Source organism: Thalia democratica, chromosome 2 (assembly GCF_965202585.1).
Source record: "Thalia democratica chromosome 2, ktThaDemo2.hap1.1, whole genome shotgun sequence".
Taxonomy (NCBI): domain Eukaryota; kingdom Metazoa; phylum Chordata; class Thaliacea; order Salpida; family Salpidae; genus Thalia; species Thalia democratica.
The window spans coordinates 55,202,296-55,225,693 of NC_139166.1; the positions used below are offsets into that span (position 1 = coordinate 55,202,296).

Here is a 23,398-nt window from a genome sequence, read left to right on the forward strand (position 1 = left end):
TAAATTACCGACCCAAGAGTTAGGGATAGCAGTGATAGTTAAAAAAAAGAAAATAAAAGCATATAAACAAGAAAATAAAGTTACTAACTAAGGGTAACAGTAAGGGGTAATGATCTACCGGTTCCGGAACTTTTTTCTAAATTAAGATCTGAGCGAATCCGATTCCGGATCTTATTTTTTAATTTGGACCCGGTACTGGATCTAATTTTTCAAAATAAGATCCGGTTCCGGATCTATTTTCTAACTTAAGATCCGGCCGGATCCTAGATATTTTATGTAGATTCAATAGAGAACAAACTTGTAAAATATAATTGTTATAATACCATTAATTAGTAAAAATTGTTTAATACAAATAATTTTAATAAAAAAACGCAATGTTATTGTCTAAATTTGTATTCTAACACTACGATAAAGAACGTTATAAAAAAATCTACTTATATGAAATCTCAGTTTAATTGTTAAATTTCAAGCTAGTATACGACTAAACTTCAATTTTGTATAATGTAAAAGAAACTAAATGTAACAATGCTTAAAAAAATAACGAACTTAATTTATTTTGATTATGTTAAGCTTTACATTATACCTGTATTTATGAAAGTTTGAACTATAAGATGAGCAATAACTTTTTTAGCTTTAACTTGTTTGCAAATATAAAATTAAGTAATTCGATTTTGCTTTTGTTCTTTAAAGTTACCAGGTTTGAAAAAAACCTTTTAGAACAAACAGAAGGTTGTGGTGTAGAAAGATATCTTCTTGCAAACTTGGCAAGATGTGTTTTTTTTTTGTTTGAGTTCCACCAAGGAAGACTTCAGCTTCTTTAACTTCTTGAGCAGGTATATCTTTTAAGGCAAAAAAAGACTTGGTTTCTGTCTCAATCTCTTGATCAACTTAATCTTGTTGCTCACTTTCTCGAGTGTTGCACTTGTTTCCGATTTAGATGTAGAAAAGCACGACAAAAACCTTTTGGGAATATCATTTTTAGGTCCATTCGACGGCACTAGAGGAACTTGACCACTTTGACCAGTCTCACGAAAACTGTTTATTTTTGCTTCTGATATCAGTAGTCTTAAAACCTTCTGTTTGAGATTAGCAAAGAAAAAGTCGATACTGTGGATCAACAGCTGTTGTGAGTAAAAACAAGTCGTTATCATGAAGGTTTATTCGTGTGCTGTTATAAGTAATATGAAATCTTCTTTCAAAATTCTCTTTAATATTTTCTACTAAGGTTGTAGAACTACCCTGACCTGGTAGACTATAAGCTTTATGATTAAAAAACTTTTTTAGTACTGCTGTATGCGGGATTACACTTGACAGCAATGCGCTTTTGTATAAATTAAGTATTTAAAACACATTGATGTTATTATATAAAACTGAAAGAAGCTGATCGAGGAAAACAAAGTATTTCCAAACTAACTGGATCCACAACTGGCAAAATCTCAGCTAAGGTCCGGCCGGATCCGGTTCTATTTAAAAAGTTAGGGTTATAAAGCTTATAGCCAGTTCCGGATCTTGGGTCCGGTAGACCACTAGCTAGGGGTAACAGTTAAAAAAAAGAATAAATTAATTAGAAAAAAAGAGTTACGAATTTTTTGAAGAAAGAAAATATTTTAAAGCTGTAAAAACTTTTGCTTTAAATATTTATAAAAATTGCACTTTTTTTAAAAAGCTTATGAACTCTCAAGAAACGTAGCTTGGTAACGTTGCGATTGCTGTTGTTTCTATATAGAATTTGTATTGCCTTATTTTGCTGTTATACTTTTTAGTAATTTTATCTAAATTTTATAAGACATTTAATCTTTTGTCATTATTACTAGTGCTTTTGTTAATAAGTTTCTCATGTTTGATTATAAAAACTATTTAGAAAAAAAATAGTTTATACTATATTAAGTTAATTTATTTAAAAAATACAACTACAGTTTAAATTATCAAAATTGCAGCACAAGCTGATTTTTATAAAAGAAAGAACAGTGTACACTTAATAAAAATGTTTCTAAAACTACAAACTGATCTATATTTTGAATGAATATCAAGTTGATACAAAATTGTTTATTTGATTCATAAAACGTCAAATACTTCAAAACGATGCATTGATTGATATTGAATACAATGGATAAAATTACTGCTTTGAAATTTGATTTATAAAATATTAAATTATAGTATCAAACTTAATTATAAAATTAAAATAAATTAAACAGCCAGTCGAATAGCATTTACAAGATAAGGTATCAAAAAAGTTTTACGTAGTTTAGTATTTTACTAAATGAATTTCTACAATGACTATAGTCTAAGATATTTCATAAAGTTTTATGGAGCATTTTGTTGTGGTTTTATGATATTTTGTAGAATTTAAGTAATTTAAGCAAACTATAAATTAATTAAAGTATTTCGTAAGTAAAAAAAGAAAATTTATACTATAACAGCTTTATAAAATGATTTTTTATCAGAAAAGTGATTAAATCTTAAATTTTTTTTGTGAAGAAACAAACAAAAAAAATCACTTAATTCCTATTTCATTTTATAATTTTGCCAACCTTTTATTAAAATTGAAAACTTTATCTGCCTAAATGACAATAGTTTTGGTTTAGTTAACAAATAAAGTTAACAAATAATTTTTTCTCACTATTTACGCAGGTTGTTCATAGATATTCTTTTAAAAATAAAATATAATAGTATTAGTATTTATTTTCAACAAACGCTTGAGATTCAGTCGACAAACCAAAAAAAAAACGAAATCTAAGTATAAATAGTACAAGGTAAAATACAGTAACTTCAAGTCCAATCTACTTTTGCCTTTTATTTTCTGCCCTTAAATTTTTCCATTGTCGAAAAGATATCAAATAAATCACCCAAGTAATGGAGTATTTTGAATGGAAACATTCTGAAAAGAAGATTTGAAAGTTATTTTTTGAAACTTTATGATCTCGCACGTTAAACAAAAATAAACAGTTTAATGCTAATAGTAGTTTCTTTAAACACAAAAATGGTAATGAAATATTATTTAAAAATTGAAAATAATTGTTGTTATTTGACATCATTAAATTAACAAATGTGGTGATCGATGTTTTATTTCTATTTCAAATAAATAAAGAACTTTGCAACAGAGTTCACATGTATATAAAATTATTATTTTTTTTTAATATGAACTTTATTTTTAAAACAACTAAAGTAAAAAAAGGATTTACAAAAAATATAACAAATTTAGAGTGGCTAACCCTCTTGCAGCATAGCTAAGAATGGTGACAAATGGCATGATCACCATTTCTTTGTTTTTGAGCACACCATCTACTATTTGCTGGACTGCATCGTCCGGTTCGATGATTGGTATGTATCTGTTGTCGTGTTGTTTTTTTTAATAATAATCTATAAAACTTCCCAATGACTAAGTAGGCATTTAGAAAACTCATTAAGTGATGTAAAAAGTTGTTTGTAAAAAAATTAAAAATAAAAACAATTACTTGATTTTTTAGATTCTAAAAAGACTAAATTTAAACAAAGTTTTTTTAAATTTTAGTTTAAAGCATAAATACTGGTTAAATAAAACAACTAACGAGCTGACTACTCCCTTGAACATGCCAGTACTGATGTAGTAAGGACACACCGTGGTCACTTTGACTCCGGTCTTTTTTCTGTACCTCAGCTCCATGCTGAGAGCTTCAGCCATGCCGACAGCTGCGTATTTGCTGCAGAAGAAAGTTAAATTAAGAAAACTCTTGTTTCAACGTTTGGTTTTTTATAAGGAAAATGTATTCAAGTTACATAAATAACTAGTTTATATATTATAAAACAGTAATATATTTATTATACTTGTTCTGCATTCAATTTCATCTATAAGTTAGGTAAAATAAAATTATAGTTTAGAATAGAAAAAAAAAAATTTTGCCATTAACAACAAAAAAAAACTACAGCAAGTGCAAAAACGGATTACCTCGCGCAGTAGTCAATCAGTCTTGGCATGCCGAAGAGGCCGGCCGCGCTGGCAACCGACACCACATGACCATAATTCTTTTCCATCATTTTCGGAAGGAAAGCTTTCAAAAACTGTGTAACACTTTATTTGTAAACCAGTATTGATTTATTATTTTTACAAAAAATTAACAAACCCAGAAATGAGCGTTGCAGTTGACATCCATGGTTTTCAAAATGTCCTCATCTTTGCAATCGAGGAAGTCTCCCCCGGTAACGATTCCCGCGTTGTTCACCAAAATATCCACGTCTCCCACTTCCGATTTTATCTGTGACATCATAATTAATCAACCTTTACAGAACTCTTAAATCACTTTGGCTAATAAAGTGTTTTACACTTTATAAATTTAATGTTGTTTAAATTAAGTTTTTAACTAAAAAAGTTGATTTAAGGTTATCCTTTTGAAAACCTTAAAAGTTTTTCTTCGTGTTGTGAAATTAATATTAAAAAGTAAAATGATATTTTGATAAGTGACTTTATTTTAAGTTTTGCTAAATATATTATATTTTAGTTACATTGATTTCAATAAAGATGTGCAAACAAAATATTTTATTCACAACCGGGTTTGGGTGACAAAAAATGGTGACCACTTCAACTTAAATAAAATACTAAAAAAAAACATTGGCTTTTGAATAAAGTTTGTGAATAATATATTTAACTCGCAAATTATAAGTTTAATTTAGTTTAGATAAGTACAAACGAAAATATTAGTAAAATATAAAGCAAGCAATACTCTTACTCACTTGGTTTGAAGTTTCATAAACATTGCTTCTTTTACTGATGTCACACTTATAACAATGCCAACTCGAACCAAAACCTTTTGATTTCATCAGTTCTTCAGTGGTCAGAAGGCCTGCTGGAGAAATGTCAACACCGACAATCTTGCAACCTTTCTTTGCAAACTCAACACACATTTTTTGACCTAGAAAGCGTGATTTACTAAAGACTGTTTTTACAGTTATAAAAGATGTTTTGTTTAATTTACAATTATTTTTTACGATGAAAAACAGAAAGTAGATTTAAGTTTAAAAGCAAAGTTGACATAATCTATAAACAAAAGCTTTAGTGAGCAAAATTTAGCGAAAATTTTTATGATGTTTAGTAGAATACGAAATAAGTGCTTTGCTGGAAAAAGTTGTTTTTTAAATGAAAATAAAAATCAACTGCTAAATTTTCACTAACCTATACCACTTCCAGCTCCAGTAATCAAACAAGTCTTTCCTCTAACATCTTTGTCAGGTGTAGGAAATATTTTCAGGTACAAAGATTCCAAAATGTAGTAAGTTAAGTAGAAAGGAAACAGAAGAAGTTGTAAAATAAAACTTATCATATTTTAAATATTCTAAATGTTGTACAAACTATCTACAAATTGTTAATGTTTTTTTTTTCTCAGTTTTTAGTTTATATTAACACAACTATGAAATATAATAAACACGTTTTTGAACAGTTAAACTAAATTATTTATAAAATTTGTATAATTTTTAATTGTTAACAAATGCTTATTATCAGTAAAACTTATTTAACTTCAATTCAACAAAAAAAGTCTGCATTTTCATTTTGCTAAAACTAACTTATTATAACTTAAAACAAAACTTATTCAAAAGTTATTTAAATTCAAAAAATGTAATAGTAAACTGAACTAGTAGAAAAAACTAACAAAAACTCATTTTAATTCAACTCAAACTAATCAACAAAGCTACGAACACAGTGCATGTGCTGACGCAAACAAACTTGCTTGAAACTAGACAGCAGGCTAGCATAGCCTTCAAAAATAAAGTAAACATTTGTCGTACAAGCCGTTTGAGCAAATAAGGAAACAAATAGGCCTTCAATTGATCAATGTAATTTAAAACGTAGTGTTAGTAACTTTTAATTTATTTAAATTGTTTTAATTTGTGTAGCTTAACTCTGTGTAGCTGGTAATTGGTGTTATTAAAATGATACTAATACTACAGAAGAATATTTAAATACATTTTAAACTTTTTTCTCCTATTTAACAAAATTTGTTAATTCACTTTGTAATGCTTAAGTTTTTTCTCTTCAAAGGAGAAAACAAAGTCCAAACTCCAAATAACTTGTGAAATAAGTAAAACAATTTATGAACTATTGATAAAAATAGATTAAAATGAACATGTTTTAGATAATTCATTTTGTTTAAGTAAAGTTTAATAAATATAGAGTTTTTAACAAATGTGTTATAAAAATGTTTTAAAAACAGATTTCAAATAAAAAAAATAGTTCAATTAAAATGTTCGCATAATCAAAAGGTTTATTTTATTTAATAACGAAGTTTTGACCTCAATCATTACATTTTTTTTCTTTGAATATTTTTTGAAGTAGAGAAAAGACAAAAAAAAAGTTTGACATTAGAAATAGACTATGAACGGTTTAACCTATTTATAAAGATTCATCATTTATACGTGATGAAATCAAATTTTTTTGTTATAAATGGCTAGAACTACGTTAACTATAAACTTTAGTTAGTTACTTTAGAAAGTTTTGTTTTCAGACTAAACTAAATATTTTATTAAACGGTAAATTACATAAGATAAAAAGTCTATTTAAATTGAACACAATTATCTGATACTAGAATACAATTACAAAATTAACTAGTATAAGTTGATAGCTTTTTTTTTAACCTTCAAAGAAAAATAAAAACTGTCACTTTCAAAAAAGACAAGTTTAACTACTGCGTAGCTCATTTTAAAGTTTATTTTTTACTTTATAGTTTTAGTCAATAATCACAGAAAGCACCCAAATTCAAATAATTGCCTTGCAGTTTACGTTCAAAGATTTTAAAATGTGTTTCTTATCTGAACTCTGTAAACTCAGCTCAGTTTACTACATCCGAATCGACGACCAAAAAATCACTCTTTTCCAGTTTCGTATGTGACGTCATAAAACCATACGTCCTTCATATACAGTAACCTCTCGCATCTTTACGCACTCGTGACGTTACGCACTCTCATTTAGTTACGCATATTAGAATTCTGAAAATTTCAAAAAATAAAAATGATAATTTTTTTTAATAGTGTACAAATTAGGTTTATTGTATATTTTTAATTTAAAATATGTTTTTAAATGCTAACTCACCTCTCTATATCTTTAGACTTTGTAAACTTATGTTCCTAAACTAATAGATAAAATTTTAATTATACCTCAGTATATAAGAAAGTTTGTTAACAATAAGAGATTAGATTAAAATTTTCAAAGAAACATGACTGTATTAAATAATGAAAATAATATTTTGCAAATTCATATTTTTCTAAAAGGCTATAAAAATAACTTTTAATATAGACAACACACCATTTCGTAATTGTAAACAAATGCTTAATAATAAATTTGCTATGTAGAACACAATATAAATATTAAGTATCAAATTAGTCACATATAAATAAAGATAAAAGTAAAATCTACTTATTACTAAAATTAGTAAACTTTATCTACAAGTATTATTATTTTATATAAATTTAAACCCTTTTTTTTTCAATATATGTATAGTTTTATCTTTTGTTTTCATATTTATAACTAAAGTAAACAAATTGTAAAAAGTGGGACAGTCCCCAGTCTGCTTTTAACTAGAAGCAATATCAAAAACCAGCCATTATAGTAAGTATATTTGGTACCTCTCGTATCTTTACGATGTCTCGTATCTTTACGCATTTTTTCTATGGAAACAATGTGCGTAAATAAGTGAGAGGTTACTGTAATTAAATTGCAGAACTTGTTGGAGAATATTTCTTATATTTTGATTTAGAAAAAAAACACCTAAACTACAAATTGTAAGACAGAAGTGTCAAATATTTTAACTGCTTATCTTTTGAAAAATAAGACAAATATTTGATAAAAATGTTTTATATAATATAAAAATAAGACAAAATTTTTTTTTATGTAGAAAGGCAAATAACTTATAAATTTGTTAAAAGATACAACTTAAACATTAAACTTTTGATTAAAATATTTAAAACATCTTGACTTTTCTTTATTAGTTGATAGTTTATAGATTATACAATAAAAATGTTGTACTGTACATAGTTTTCATGACTAAACTTTTATTAATTTTGTACAGAAATTTTTAAGATTAAAGCTAATTGATAAAATTTACGACTGAAATTATATATGCCAACGGTATTTATATACTTATAATCAAAATAGTACTAATTGAAAGTTTATAAGGTCGATAAAACATATTTAAAATTAAAAAAACGGCAGCATCAAAAATTTTATAATATAAAAACAATAGAACACAACAACAGCATCTATCTGTACATCTGATATGTTTACTATTAAAATTAAGATGTAAGTTAAAAATAAATTATTTTATTAAGTGTTCTAATTTAAATAATTGAATTTTAACTTTTTTTAAATATGTTTATTTACAATAATGGGTTCAAAAAGTACTGATGCTAATTCTTTATCAAATGTTACTACTTTAAATATTTTTTAGTGTTTAGGTCAATAAATCCAAAGATGTTTTTAGTGGGATTTATCAGTTTGCACATTTTTAAATACTTATTTTAAACGACATATTATAAATGTGTCCAACTGTAATCGTGTATTGTTAAGTGTTGCTGGTTAATTGTTCTTTTAAATAATCATAAGTCATTTAAAGTAATAAAATGTATGAAATAACTTTTAAAAACTAGCTAAAAAAGTGAAAAAGAAAAACATGTACTTTTAGTTTTACAAAACATGAATTAATGCACAAGATTGTGTAAACAAAAGCTTATTTGTGTTCATTAGCAAACAATAAAGTGAAATACATCTGCTATACAAAACAAACTTAAAATAAGTTACTTAATAAAAAATTTAAATGTTGAAAATGTAGTTATTTAGTTTAATGTATTGCTATATTCTTACAATGCTAATGTAAAACTAATTCTGTGTGTAAATGATTACAATAAATAGTAAATTCGAATAATAGTAATTTAATGCATAAAGTTAAGTTTGTTGAACTAAACTAAAGACAAAAGTTGAAATTAAAGCTATTAAAGCAATATTTAAAACGAAGCACTGTTGTAAACCTATAAAATTTAACGTAAACTTATTTAACACTAAAGCAGTTCTAATAACTGTCATCATGTAGCTAAAGGCAGCATTAATTTCAACGTGTGTTTAGTTGTAGTATTTTCTTCTTTGAAAATAGCTCATCCGTACAAAGCTTGATTGAGAAAAGCAGAAGCTTTATGTAATTTCTAGGACTTTTCTACAGTTTTTAAACATACGGTTACTACTTTTTCAAATGCAAACTCATAGTTTGAGTATGAGTAAAAATCTAAATAAAACTATCTTGTTTATTGTCTTGAAAAGTAGTATATTGAACTGCAACAAAATTAAGTTAAAAACATTGTGTTTAAACTGTACCAGCATAAAACTGATAATGTACAAATAGTACAAATAGTATGGATAAAGCTCAGAGTATTTTTCTTAAAAACTTTTATATAAATTTTTTGAGAACATTATATGGTTTTTAAATAGCTTTAAGGTTTAAATGTTAAAAATGTGTCTACTTGGCTGCTCATTTTATTTTGAGGGCTAATCAACAAAACTTAACTTGCTTTAAGTTTTTTAGATGAATGGTATTTTATCAAGAAAAAAAGAATTTAAGAATTATTTTTTTACCTTTTCACAAGATACATCTGCAAACGTTTCTAATATGCTATAAATAATACTTCAGTTAAAATAAATGTCATTTTATTGTAAAGAATTTTGCTGATGAAAAGTTATATTTACTTTTTTAAATAAAATTAAACTAACTTTTTAAAGCAGTTGATATAAAAAATATGAAAGTTGTTCGAATATTTTGTCTTATACTAGAAGTATAATAATTAGTATTCAGTTAAAGTTATAACAAACTTAAATAGTTTTATTTTTTAATTATTGCTTATACTGTTTTATTTTATTTTTACAAACTTAGTACAATAAACAGCTGATTAAGTTACCAATGTTTTAAAATTTACATTTAGTTTATTTAAAATTGCAAAGCTATTTTTATCGACTTATGTTAATTTGTTGTTTGTTTCTGTATAGTTTTTAGTATTACTTAACAAATATAATCTAAATAAGTTAAATCTACAACGTAATACCACGACTGAAAAAATACTACAAACAAACAGTCGTAAATAATTGTGAAATTAATCTAATTACTAAATATAAATTTAACATGTGAAAAAACATTACACAAAAAAAAAACATAATATAATATTGCATACTAGTTTAATTACCGCCATTACCTATAAACTATATTAAAAAATAAAGTTTAATTTTTTTTTCAAGTAGTTATAATTTATTGATCTATTTTTTTATAGTCGTTATATAACATACTCACTAAAATTGGTGTTAACATGTTAATTGTTATTTATTTTACAAAATTATTCTCTTCACCTGAATTATTTTCAAATCTAATAAAAGTTGTAATGCACTGCACATAATTCATTATAAAAAAAAAAGTTCCATTTTTCAAATAGCTTTTATTTAATGCAAATGTCGCTTTATGTACTTGAAACTTTATACAAACGTACTGTAAATTTAAAAGATTTTTAAGATTTTAAAAACAAATTAAATTTTGAATTTTAATGTATTACAGCAAACTAAGACATGCAAGATAGATTTACAAAAAAAATTTTTATAAAAAACTATTTTAAGCGAAAATCAAAGTAGCTGAGCTTTGTTTTACTTATCGGAATTATAGTTTTGTTAAACTAAGTTAGTTTGAAATTTTTTTATGATATTGATGAATCAGATTTTTTAGTTTTAAATATATTGTATTGTGATTACTTTAGTAGAAAACGAACAAAATCGAAAACTAAGTATAATTTTTGGCCTTCTACTTAAAAAGTACTTTTTTATTAAAAAACAGTTTAAAACGAATGCAAGAAAATAACTCATAAGTTGTTTAAAAGATAAATTAAAAATACCAAGCTACTTAGTTGAACTGTAAAAGTCTTTATTGTTATGAGTTTAAAATACTTGCAAGATGATTCTAAACTAAATGTAACAGAAAAATAGTTTTATATTTTAGCTAAAAAACCAGTCTACAAAAATAAAAGTTTTACAGAACTTAAACTTTTTGTAGAGATGATAAACAACTACTGAAAAAGTACAAAATGTATGAAATTTTGATGGTAAATAAACAAATAAAAACTTAAGTCATAAAAATAAGTAACTATACAAAACGTAGTAAATCAGACACTAACTATTGTGAAGTGACTCAAGCAAGTTGAAGTTCACGAAATTACTTAAAAGTCACGCAAAAATGTTGTGTATATTTTGTTTCAAAAAAAGTAAATTAAGCTGTTAGGAAAAAAAAAAGAAATTTTTTTACTGGTTATCAATACAAACTCGTATACATTAGGATTGAAAAGTTGAAGTTATAGGAAGAATTTGAACAAGTGTTTTTCTACTAGCATGATTGAGTTTACGTAGTTATCATACTTCTAATCTTATAGCCTTTAAAGGAAAAATACGTTAGTCTAAAAAAAATTTAACAGTTTTTTTACTGAGTTAACAATGAAGATACTCAATCTCCTTCATTTCAAATTTTAAAAGTAATTGATATAATATTGTGTAAATTAGTTTGGTTTAATAAGTGTAATTTTTGACTGTAAAAAGTGATATATAAGTATTGTTTAATTTAGGAAAACTAAAAAAAATTAGTAAAGCTCTTGGAACAAATAGTTTGTTTAAAAATGTAAGACCTGGTTTTTAGTGTAATGCTGTTCAAATTGAAAAAAAAAAGATTTGCAAAAGTTTAAAGTCTACAAAAAATTACTAGAACTAAGACTTTACTAGATTTGAAAATAAATAAAAAGGCTTACATAAAGTATTTTGTTAGTAAGCTTGTTTTGTCAAGTATAGTAACAAAAATAATAAAAGTTATTTAGTTATTTTCTTCCTTTAAACTTTTCCATTGTGGAGAAGACGTCAAATACGTTTCCCATGTGATTAATCACTTTTACTGGAAGAAGTCTGAAAAAGTATTTAATGATTTTGTAAGTTTCATAACAAAATATGCTTTAAAGTTGTAATCATAGATTTATTTAACAAATACTAGAGAAACAAACGAGTAAGTGGTTTTTTGTTATTGATCTTAAAATTTAAACCTCAGAAAAGTTTAGACCAATAAAAACTGTCATAAAAACAAATTAAACACGTTCACGACCTTTATAAACTAATATTTTTTTTTTCTAAACATAAAAACAGTTTTACCCTCTCAGCGCATACGAAAGAACGGTGATGAACGGCATTATAATAATTTCTTTGTTCTTCAAAACTCCGTTGATGATCTGGTCGACGGCATCATCAGGCTCAATTATAGGAATGATTCTGTTGTCATGAAAAAATATTACCTCCTAAGGTTTAAGTAGTTAGCAAAAACTTTGGAAAAACAGAAAGTACGCAAACTTTGAGTTGTCGAGAGTTTGTATGGTCTTTTAAAAACTTTATTTTTAAAACAAATATATTAGGTAAATATAAACCATTCGGCTTAGTTATTGAATAATTTTATTTTCATTTATAAATCGATAAGTAGTAGCTTTGAAATGGTTAAAATCAAATTACTTTAAAAATTACATATTTTTCTCAGTTTTCAAGGCTTTTTGTATGACCCTTGGAAATTTTGTACCATGGTTGAATCGATAAATAATAGCTTTTAAATAGTAAAAACAAACTATTTACAAAGTACATAATGTTTTCAGTTTTCAAGGTTTTTAGTACGGTACTAATCAACACTTTATTAATAAAACATAAACATTTATTAAATAAAACGACTAACGAGCTGACTACTCCCTTGAACATGCCAGTACTGATGTAGTAAGGACACACCGTGGTCACTTTGACTCCGGTTTTCTTCCTTTGTCTAAGTTCGGTACTGAGCGCCTCTGCTATGCCGACTGCAGCAAATTTGCTGGAAAATTTTTAAGTAAGAATAAAAGTTTAATTTTCAAGTAGTTTTGTTTTAAGATTATTATAAATTACAAACTAATTTGAGCTAGCAGCACACTTGTATTAATTTTGAAGAAATATCAAAACTAATCTAAACAAACGTTTATATTTTCAAAACCAAATACTAAAACTTTGTACATAATAATAAAAGAGTTTAATGCTTAGAGTATGTCAATTTATTCTGTTCCATGTACGAAGCAATGATTACACTAATAAACTATTATAAAACTTAGGTATAAAACTTTATGCATTAGTTTTAATACTTTATTAGTAAAAAAAAAATTGAGTAGAATTTAAGAAGTATTGCTGTCTCTAAAATAAGTTTCTAAGAATTTTTTACATTTAAGAGATTCTTTTTTTTGTATTTACACTAAAAACGTGTTAACTAGTTTCACTTAATCAATATTTACCAGGTACGTGTGAATTAGTAATGTTGAAGCGACCTTTTAAAAGAAAGGAAATGTTTAAATTTTGTAAAAAAAATCATGATTGAAATTAAAGGCTAAAAATCATGCAACTTATTTTTATTTGCTTGAAATGAGGTTTTAAACAAGAAAACACGTTTTCATTCAAAGTAAACAACTCACCTTGCGCAGTAGTCGATTAGTCTGGGCATTCCGAATAAGCCGGCCGCACTTGATACAGATACTATATGACCCGAATTATTTTCCATCATTTTTGGCAGAAACGCTTTTATAGTCTGCAGATTTTATAAATATATTTTTTGTGTTATATTGGTAATCTAAAAGTGAAATTTTAATTAAATAACATAATAAAATTATTATGTTTTTAAAATTGATTTCAATGCAGTATCTTTTTACAATATATAAGAAAATAAAACAAGTTATTTTTATTTTCTAAGTTTTGGATTAGTATAAATTCTTTTTTTTTCTGTTTGAGATAAACTTTTTAAAGTTTTCTTCTTTTAAAATCTAAAACAATCATTTAAATAGAACGTACATTGTTAGCATACTGACTTAATTGAATTAAACTGTTTGGGCTTCCTTTTGGTCAAACAAAAAGCAACCTAATCTATTTTTACTCTTAAAACTTGTGTGGTCTCTAAGTTTATTTTAAACATTTTTAGATCTTCTTTTGTGTTATTTAAAGTGTTAGGTATTGTTAAAACAAAGTTTTGCAATTTACTAAGGATACTACGTATAAAGATGTTTTTTTTTGTTAGCTTCAAAATCAACTTTGATAACAAGTTTGCTTAAGTACTATATTTAGTTTATTTTTAAAGTTAAAGCCTGTATTTTTATCTTAAATATAAGCACTAAGATAAAACTTATTTCTTACTAGTATTTAAATTTCGGTATAAGCATTTAAATTTAAGAGTTTTTATACTGAAAACCAGTCTTTAGAATTAAGTTGCACGTATTTTTTTTGCTATGAAGTAAATTTCAGATTTAAAAACACACTTTAAGATTATCAAAAATAGCTATGAAATAGAATAATGGTGAAAAAGTTAATCACAGATATTTAAAAGCTACCGGACAAAAACGTTTATTTGTTACATAATCTTTTCAACAAATTGTATAGTGTATTAGCAAAAGACGCTGATAAAGTTAAATAGTTTTAATGACATTAAAACTTTATAATCTCACAGTAAAAAACATTTATTAATAAAACAAACCCAGAAATGAGCGTTGCAGTTGACATCCATGGTTTTCAAAATGTCCTCATCTTTGCAATCGAGGAAGTCTCCCCCGGTAACGATTCCCGCGTTGTTCACCAAAATATCCACGTCTCCAACTTCCGATTTGATCTGTGACATCATAATTAGTTTTCAAACTTTATAAAGTATCAGCTACTAATACTTCTGACTTAAACAGTAAAAAACCGATCAAAAAACTATTATTCGACAAATTTAAAACAAGACTATTTATTTATCTTAGTTTAGCTGATTGTTAAAAAAAAAAATAACTAGTCAACTTATCTAAAAAAATGTTGTAAGTTCTGGTTATATAAATTACAGTACTTTATAATCAATTATATTTTAAATTTTTGTGTTGCTTTTACATTTTACAATGGAGCTATGTTATCAAACTAATTGTACAAACTTAAACACGTAAGTCTATGAACTGAAATAATGTTATCTAAAACTTAAATACTTTTTTACACAATTTGAAAAGGAGCTAAATCGAAAACTTTTAAAAGTAAAAACTAAATAAAAGTGTAATTAAAGTTGTAATACTATATTTTAAAAAGCCAAAAAAATTAAATTTTAATTATAGTTTTTATTATTACTAAGTATTTTTTTGCACATTTTGGAATTTGATAAAGTAAAGTATAAAATAATTTGTAGTTTAGTTTTTACTTTACAGATTTAAATAAATATAAGTTAACTTATCTAAGCCGTTTAAAAACCATTTAATAATTCAACATTTACTTTAATTATATTTTTTATCATAACAGCAGTATTGTGTTTATTATCATAATAAATCTACAATGCGATCTAGACATTAAAGTGTACATAGATTCGGTTAAACTAAAAAATGTCAAGGCACAAACATTTTCTACACTGATTGATTTATTCCACACTAAACAAGTGATATAGAACTTTGTTAAGCCAAAAATTCGTTGAAAGAGTATAGAATAAGCAACTTTAAAAGCTTACAACAATTAAAAATCCTTAACCGTGTCAGCTGTTTTATAAACGTTTTTTCTTTGACTGATATCACACGTGTACGAATGCCAACTCGAACCAAAACCTTTTGATTTCATCAGTTTTTCAGTGGTAATAAGTCCTGCTAGAGAAATGTCAACACCGACAATCTTGCAACCTTTCTTTGCAAACTCTACACACATTTTCTGACCTTTATAAAAACGAGATAAACAATCATGTTTCTAGCTAAAAAAAAGTTTTGCAATTACAAAAGAATTATGTTATTTAAAATTTTTAAAGTTATTTTCATAACATTACAACATAATAAATATTTAGAAAATCGATACGCAATAACAATTTATTTTCAAGTATTAAAGTGTTGAATATATTTATAGTCAAAACCACAATTTTTTGAGTTTTAAGTTCTATTAGCAGATTGTTATAACAAATTAGTTTTATGTATTTGAAAGTAAAACATATACTGTACACAAAGCACGAGCTTACAAAACTGTTTTATAATTATATTAAAATTTCTAAACTTTATTAAAGTAATGTGTTATTTCTAACATTTATCATAAAAGTACGAAATTATTTTCCTTAAAGAATATGCATGTTTAAAATTACTCTAGAAACTAGCAATTTAAGTTCATCATTATTCAGTCTCATTAACAAATTTCACTAACCTATACCATTTCCAGCACCAGTAATTAAACAAATTTTTCCTCTTACATCTTTGTCAGGTGTAGGAAATATTTTCAGGTACAACGATTCCAAAATGTAGTAAGTTAAGTAGAAAGGAAAGAAAAGAAGTTGCAAAATAAAACTTATCATATTTCAAGTACTAAGACAAAAAGTCTAGATGTTATAAACTTTAGCTTTAGTTACATTACTTAAAATTGTATTTAAATAAGAGTTTTGTACCAACTGTTACTCTTAAAAACTTTTTTATATTTTTTTCATACGATTAAATTCTAAAAAAAAAAGACAGAAATTAACAAATTAACAATTTAATTAAATTTTGCTTTACCAATTAATAAACTGCTAAACTAATCTAAAATTTAAATCGGTTTTTTTTTCAAAAACACTTAATTAAGGAATGAAGTTGTAGTTATTAGTTGTAGTTGTAGAATTAAATATAATAGTTTTGTATCTTTTCTATTGAAATGCATAAAGTATAAAATGTGTTTTTTGAACTATGATTAAAAGATAAAACTAAAGCAAATAAAGATAAGAAACACATTTTATTTGTGAGCATACTTCCTGTTTCTATTTTTATTTTTTTAAAGGCTGAGCGCTTGATGATTTTTAGCATTAAAAACTCGACAATTTCTTATCAAACACGTTCTACAAATACATTCGTGCGTAACTTTGTAAATTACGGACATGGTTGCCATGATTTAGAGATTTTTTGTGAACTAACATGTAATTTGCATAAGCGCAAACAAAAAGCACTGATTTAACGGACTAACAAATTTGTTTTCTAAATGAAAAGTTTGTTGTCTGATAATAAACTAAAAGAGTTTAAAATTGTCACCAACATAATTGTGATCATTAGTAAGTTGTTGTGTAAAAAAGCAAGTATTTAAAACGGAAAACTAAGTAATATTCAAGATTAAGTAAGTGTAAAACGAAAGTAAACATTTGTTCTAAATTTTTTGAGCAAACAAAAACTTAAAGTCTTTTGAAAAATACGCGGTTTAGTTAACTTGAATGGCGTTAATTATCTTAAGTAATATTTGCTTTTAGTAAATACCTTTGTGTTACTTTCAGTTTTTTTATTTGTTAAAACAAATAGTTCAAAACTTATTAAACGTTGGTATTTACAAAATACTTTAAGCAGAATAGAAAAATGTCATCTACTTACTCAATTATATATAATAATTTGTTTAAGTTCTTTTTAGAAACAATTTTCTACATGCTTCGAGATAAAAGTTCCGGGTTTGAATAATTCAACTATCTTAAAATACTTTCAAGCTTGAAACTCATCAATCTACGCTTTTTTTGAATACATTTAATTTCTTAAAGGGCTAGAAATTTTCAATTATAAGTATAAATAAAACTAAAAACAGATTCTTAAGCGTATATTAAAAAATCTGTATTAAACTAATAAACCTTTTCAAAGTTTAAGTAAGTTAGGTATAAAATTCATTTTTTAGTTGTTAATTAAACTTCCTAAAGCTTTTTTATTACGTTTTTATCAGATAGCCAATCAAAAATAAAATGCAGTTTTAAAAATGTTTTTAAAGCATACGCCTCAATTTATGTTTACAACATTATTGAGATAAGCCAATTTTAATTGAAAAGACAGTTTTCTTAGTTGCGTAAGTGTCATATGAACGAAATTAACAAAAAAAAGAGTATAAACTTGTTTTTTTTTGTTAGCGTTTTAAACTAATAGTTTTAAACGTAAATAAATTCGTTGCATCAAAAAAATAATGTTACACTTATAAAAAAAATCAAATGAAAGTCAATGTTTAAACTAGTTTTTACACTTAACAAGTTTAGTTTGCTTAGCATAAAGCTCTTATTCTTTAAATTGTTTTAATTGTTTAATTGTTAGTTTATATTAAAAAAAAAATAGTAGAAAATAAAAAATAAAATATTACAAACTGCATTTACCTTTACTGCAAACAACTTTTACAATTATTCATAATGAGAAAATGCACATTACGTTATAAGTATACTTAAACCATCGGTACATAAGTAAAATAGTATACTGTGTATTTTTTATTGCTTAATAATAGATTATAACCATTTAGCTTTTATTCGCAAACTTTGTTATAAAAAATATAGTTAGCATACTATTTTAATAACAAAAAAAAAACTTTTATAAACCTAAAGCTATTTTAGTGGTCTATTAATCAAACAAAGTAATACAGCTGCTTTAATTTGATAAAAATGTTCTAAAAAACTTTCAAACTTTCAACAAAACTGCAAGTACAAAACCATGCAGTAGTTATGTTAAAATGCGTGTAGAAAATTCGAGGCATTTATGTATAATATTAACTGCCTTGCGGTTTACTTGCAGTAAAATTCTCTCAACAAAACAAGCACAAAAACTATCTGACCAACAAAAACTGAACTCTGAATACTGTTGTTTAGTAATAAAAAAGTTTAAGATTGCAAAAAAAGTATCAAAACAGGCTTTTGTAAACTTTTTATATACATGTTTTTTTGTAAAATTTAAGAATAAAATATATAACAAAAATTTTTTTACAACAAAAATAAAATTTAACTGCTGTTAGGAAGACAAAAGCCAAGTCTTTAAAACAACAAAACAAACAGTATATTCACTACAGCCCGACTTACATAAACACTTACGTATATACAAAATTTATTGCGTATAAGGCTGCTAAGCAAGCTGTTTCATTCAGTGTTGTAATAGAGTGTCATATAAAATAGAAAATATTTTACTTTTTCACTTTTTTGCGCCGGTTATTTTTCACACAGCGCCTGTTCTCTCGTCCAGCGTATTTTTTATTTTTAACCCAGTTCACCGTGTTTTTTTTTACGAAACCGAATAGCCAACAAAAAGGTGGCCAATTAATGTAATTGAACACTGCGAAATGGGTGATTCATGCGTTTTCCGGTGCTATCTTGTTGAATGGAAGTTATCTCACTTCGAAAAAAGCCAATTTGTCTCAATTTAAGAGAGCCACACACGAGAATGTGGTGAACTTGTAAACTCTAAATAGTGAAAATGTGTCTATGCTAGAAACTCGCAAACTTTTGAACTCATTATTTTTTTACTGTCTGGCGATCGGAAAAGACCTCTGTTTTAGTGGATAATTAACAGCTTAGTACTTTAAGTTGAAGTTTTAAATGTATGTTTAGTGTTAAATAAAGTAAACGAAAAATTGCAATTATAAATTTAAAATAATGAAACTTACTAAATTTTTAAAAGCTCGTTTTTAATTATATTATACATACATAAGTGCATATCAAACATCCTTTTTCCCTTGTAAAATTTGACCTATTTTCAAAGCACTTCAATTACACAAAATCAAAGTTGTGTTCAAAGAGTTTGATTTTTATCACATGACAGCCAAAATTACAAAGCACACATTGCTTTTAAAAGCAGCTTGACATTACAAATTGGCTTTTAATTTTTGTTAATAGTCATAAAAACAATAGAATTTGAATTTTATTAAAAGATGACCTTTAAATGTAGCCATAAAAGTACATATTTTTATCTTTAATAATTCTTTTAAGAAGTCTTTAAACATACTTACTGTTTAAGATACATACGAGATATGACATACAGATATTGATTATAAAAAATTTTTATTGATGTTCAATTTAAACTGTTGTGTATTGCTAAAATTATAATTCGATTACAAAAAAATAGACTAAACAGTATGTAATTATTTATACTAACTTGCTTATTAACCACGGATTAAAATAAAAAGTCTTGTAAATATTAAAATAAAATTTTCTGTGTAGTATGTTCTACATTAAAAATACTGGTTCATTTAACAATTTGTTAAAATATTGCAATTGTTAAGATTTTTACTGCTATGACATTGTCATGATAAACAACTAGATATTTAATTTTATAGTTCGGACTATGAAAAAACACTAGTTTGATAACTCTAGTAGTTAGAAAATAGTTAAAGCTTTAATAAAAGATATTGGTTAGTATTTTGAAACTTATTAACGGTTTTGTAATTGATTCAGAAGTTTAGCTTCTTACTTTTAAACAGATATACAATTGTTGCAATAAAAGTAAGTTACAAGTAATTAATTTAATCTAAAATTTATTACTACTATTCACAACAAGTTTATAAGTATCTATCAGAAGTATTTAACGTTTTATAAAAATGTATACAATAATTAGTCAAATTTAACAAAGCTTTAAAATTTGGATATTCTGAGAAATATGCATTAAAAAAATTTAATTTAATACAACTTTTAAAATATGAAATCTTTTTAAAAATAAGCTTGTTTTGAAAATATGTAACCTTTTTAAAAATAAACTTGTTTTAAAAATATATTTATTCACCTAAAAAACATTTTTATTATTTTCTTATACTAAAAATAATTGTTCAAAATTTTTTACATAAAAATGATATTATCTATGAACTTTCAATATACTAAATTGTTGACCACAAACTTAATTAACCTTTTTTAATTAACAATGATTTTGAATAATTAATCATAATGGTTTTTAACACATGAACATTATTTTTGAACATAATTCACGAGGTTAGAAGTTTTTGTTATTTTAAACTAAGCCTTTTTATACAATATTGAATATAGTTTAAACAATTTCTGTGGTTCATAAGGTTTAATAATTCTAAATAAGAAGTATTCAATATAATAAACAAATTGCTTATTAAGCTGATAAAGTTTACGTTTATCTATTGTTTTTCGTTCTACCATGTATGACAACAATTACTTTTCTAATCAAAATTTAATGAAACTTTTTTTATGATGTTTAGTTATTTGATACATATTACTAACATTAAAAATTAACTTTACCTTGTAAGGGTTTACATAAAGAAATTGTACTACAGTTCTTAAGTTTAAATTCTATTTTAGTTATTTAAAATCTTTTTTGTATCCTTTTTTTAATTTATAAACATATATTTACAGTATTTGTTTACCTAATAAGTTATAAAATATTTTCACAAAATTTTGCATGCTTTATTCAAATTTAAATTGACTGATATTTACAGACTATATAGAGCTTTTATTTTTACTATAAAAACTACAATACAAAGTTTGTTTTTAAATAAAACATATACGTCCTTGTAGGAAACGACGGTTTGGAAAATACTATAATTTTAACACTAAGCAACTAAGGACATAGTGTCAAAAAAAGTTAAGAAATCCAAAGCATACTTAAGTACTTAGCTAGTAAGTTTTTTTAATCCTAAAATAGAACAGTAGAAAAATTGTTGTTTTATCATAAACCTAAGTGTTGGTAAATTGTAAGATTAAAATACTTTATTTACTAATTTATTAGTCCACAATGTTTTTTCATACCATAAAAAATTTATAACCAGAAAAATAAAGAAGAAATAAACTGTTGCATTTTGTAATCATAAAGAAATTTATTTAACTCCACGTTTAATTTGTCTAGTTAGTTTTGTGATTAAAAATACACACTAGTATTTTGGTATCATCAAATATTTTTGAACTATCAGAAAAACTGTTCTTAATTTTTGAAGACTTTTTTTAACAGTATTAAATATTTTTCTTTGAAAGCATAGTTTAGTAATATAATATAATAAAAATTCGTAAAACTAAAAAAATAGTAACAAATTATACAGTTATATACCTAACAATCTTTGGAAAAAGTTAAAACTAAAAAAGCAATTCAAATTTAAAAAAACTAGATAACAAAACATTAAGAAATAATAATTTATTTATACAGTAAGAAGCTTGTAAAACAGAAATATTATTAATTAATATTTTTCATTTTATCTAGAAGCTGATCCTTGTTATAAAGATTTTATTTTAATCGAAGAAACTGTTGACTTATAATAAATGAGTTGGATGTTTCTAATCTTCTTGTTAATTTTCAATAAAAAGATAAAGTTAAACCATAAAATCTGGTTTCACTGTAGCCTTAAAAACTTAAATATTACATCCAAGTTTTGTCACATTGTTAAAGCAAACATGAACTTAAAAAAAATTTTCATTTGATTGTTGTTTTATTATCAAAGTTGCCTAAAATTGAAAGACATCATTTCGGCTACAGAAAATTACACGGTAATAACTAATTCAAGAACTGAGTGTTTCTAAAATGCTTTTAGTTTGGTACTATTTTACGTCTATAAATACAGTTTTGCTTTGTTTTATTGTGTTTTTAAACAAGGAAAAAACACAACAACTAAATTTTTGTTCATTGTTGCACCTTGAAATAAGTGTTGCAGTAAAAAGTTAGTTTTCTGGACATATAAAAATTAAACAATATTAGTATTTGAACATATTTAAGTTTTTTAATTCAATCATGTAAATTTTTTGGTTATTTTAGATTAGTTTATTTTTGTACCTAGCTTAAATATACATTATTTCATTTACGTTATTTAAAAAAAGATCATACTAAAAAAAAAATTAAGTTAGTAAACAAAAACAATAAAATTATACTATACTTGTAATATTTAATAACACACATCTAATAAAACAGAACAGTTTAGGATCGTAGTAAGTAATCTTTTATGACGTAATAATAAAACAAATTGATTTGCGTAAAATACTGTGCTTAATCCAAAAATTTACAGTTAGAAGTTTAAGTAGCTAAAAATAGGCTTGTCTTTTAACTTGTAAGTTTTAAATCTTTTTAGTTGTTACAACTTAAAGAAAGTAACAACTATACGAGGATAAATTTACTGTACAAGGGTTAGATGCCATAATCTTTAAAATCCCAAGATGCTAACAAATTTTTTCATGCTGCTATCTAGTTTTAGTTGCTTTACATAAAAGTTAGTAGAACTTATGAAAAGTAGTTTTTTAATTGACTTATCTTAACATAATTAAATACAGACTTACTTTAAATAGCTTTTTTAACAAAGGTATTCTCTTTCTAGGTTATTTTAAAACGTTGTTTGAGTTTTTTGATAGACTTCAATTGCAGAAAACAATTTTTTAAGATAGCAAACGTGGATTTCTATTGTAAATACTAAATAAATACAATACTGTAAATAAAAAAGTTTTAAAATGATCAAATTTTGAACATTAAAACTTTAATTAAAAATTTTTACTTGTTAAACTCGCACTAGAGTCAGCTCTAGTTTATCTTGTATAAAAATAAGATTTGATAAGTTAAAGCATATAAACTATGTTTTTTGTCATTCACCTAGTTTTCTAATTACAGTGCTTTTAAAAAACTGCAACAACAATTTATAATATTGAACAATTTTTTTGCAGTTATAGTT

At 24.8% G+C, this 23,398-nt stretch overlaps 2 protein-coding genes across 2 annotated transcripts; both read right to left on the bottom strand.

Moving 5' to 3' along the window:
- Positions 1-2,664: 2,664 nt before the first annotated feature.
- On the bottom strand, positions 2,665-5,317 carry LOC145849903 (epidermal retinol dehydrogenase 2-like). Its single transcript, XM_082955006.1, has 7 exons — positions 5,147-5,317; positions 4,708-4,886; positions 4,101-4,232; positions 3,926-4,038; positions 3,549-3,680; positions 3,213-3,329; positions 2,665-2,878 (listed from the first exon to the last, which is right to left on the bottom strand). Exons 1-7 carry the CDS (start codon positions 5,292-5,294, stop codon positions 2,794-2,796), a joined length of 906 nt encoding a protein of 301 aa, XP_082811132.1. The 5' UTR covers positions 5,295-5,317; the 3' UTR covers positions 2,665-2,793.
- Positions 5,318-11,092: 5,775 nt separating this feature from the next.
- LOC145849919 (epidermal retinol dehydrogenase 2-like) lies at positions 11,093-16,346 on the bottom strand. Its single transcript, XM_082955026.1, has 7 exons — positions 16,199-16,346; positions 15,548-15,726; positions 14,544-14,675; positions 13,495-13,607; positions 12,738-12,869; positions 12,173-12,289; positions 11,093-11,932 (listed from the first exon to the last, which is right to left on the bottom strand). The coding sequence occupies exons 1-7, from the start codon at positions 16,344-16,346 to the stop codon at positions 11,848-11,850; spliced, it is 906 nt and encodes a 301-aa protein (XP_082811152.1). The 3' UTR covers positions 11,093-11,847.
- Positions 16,347-23,398: the final 7,052 nt, after the last annotated feature.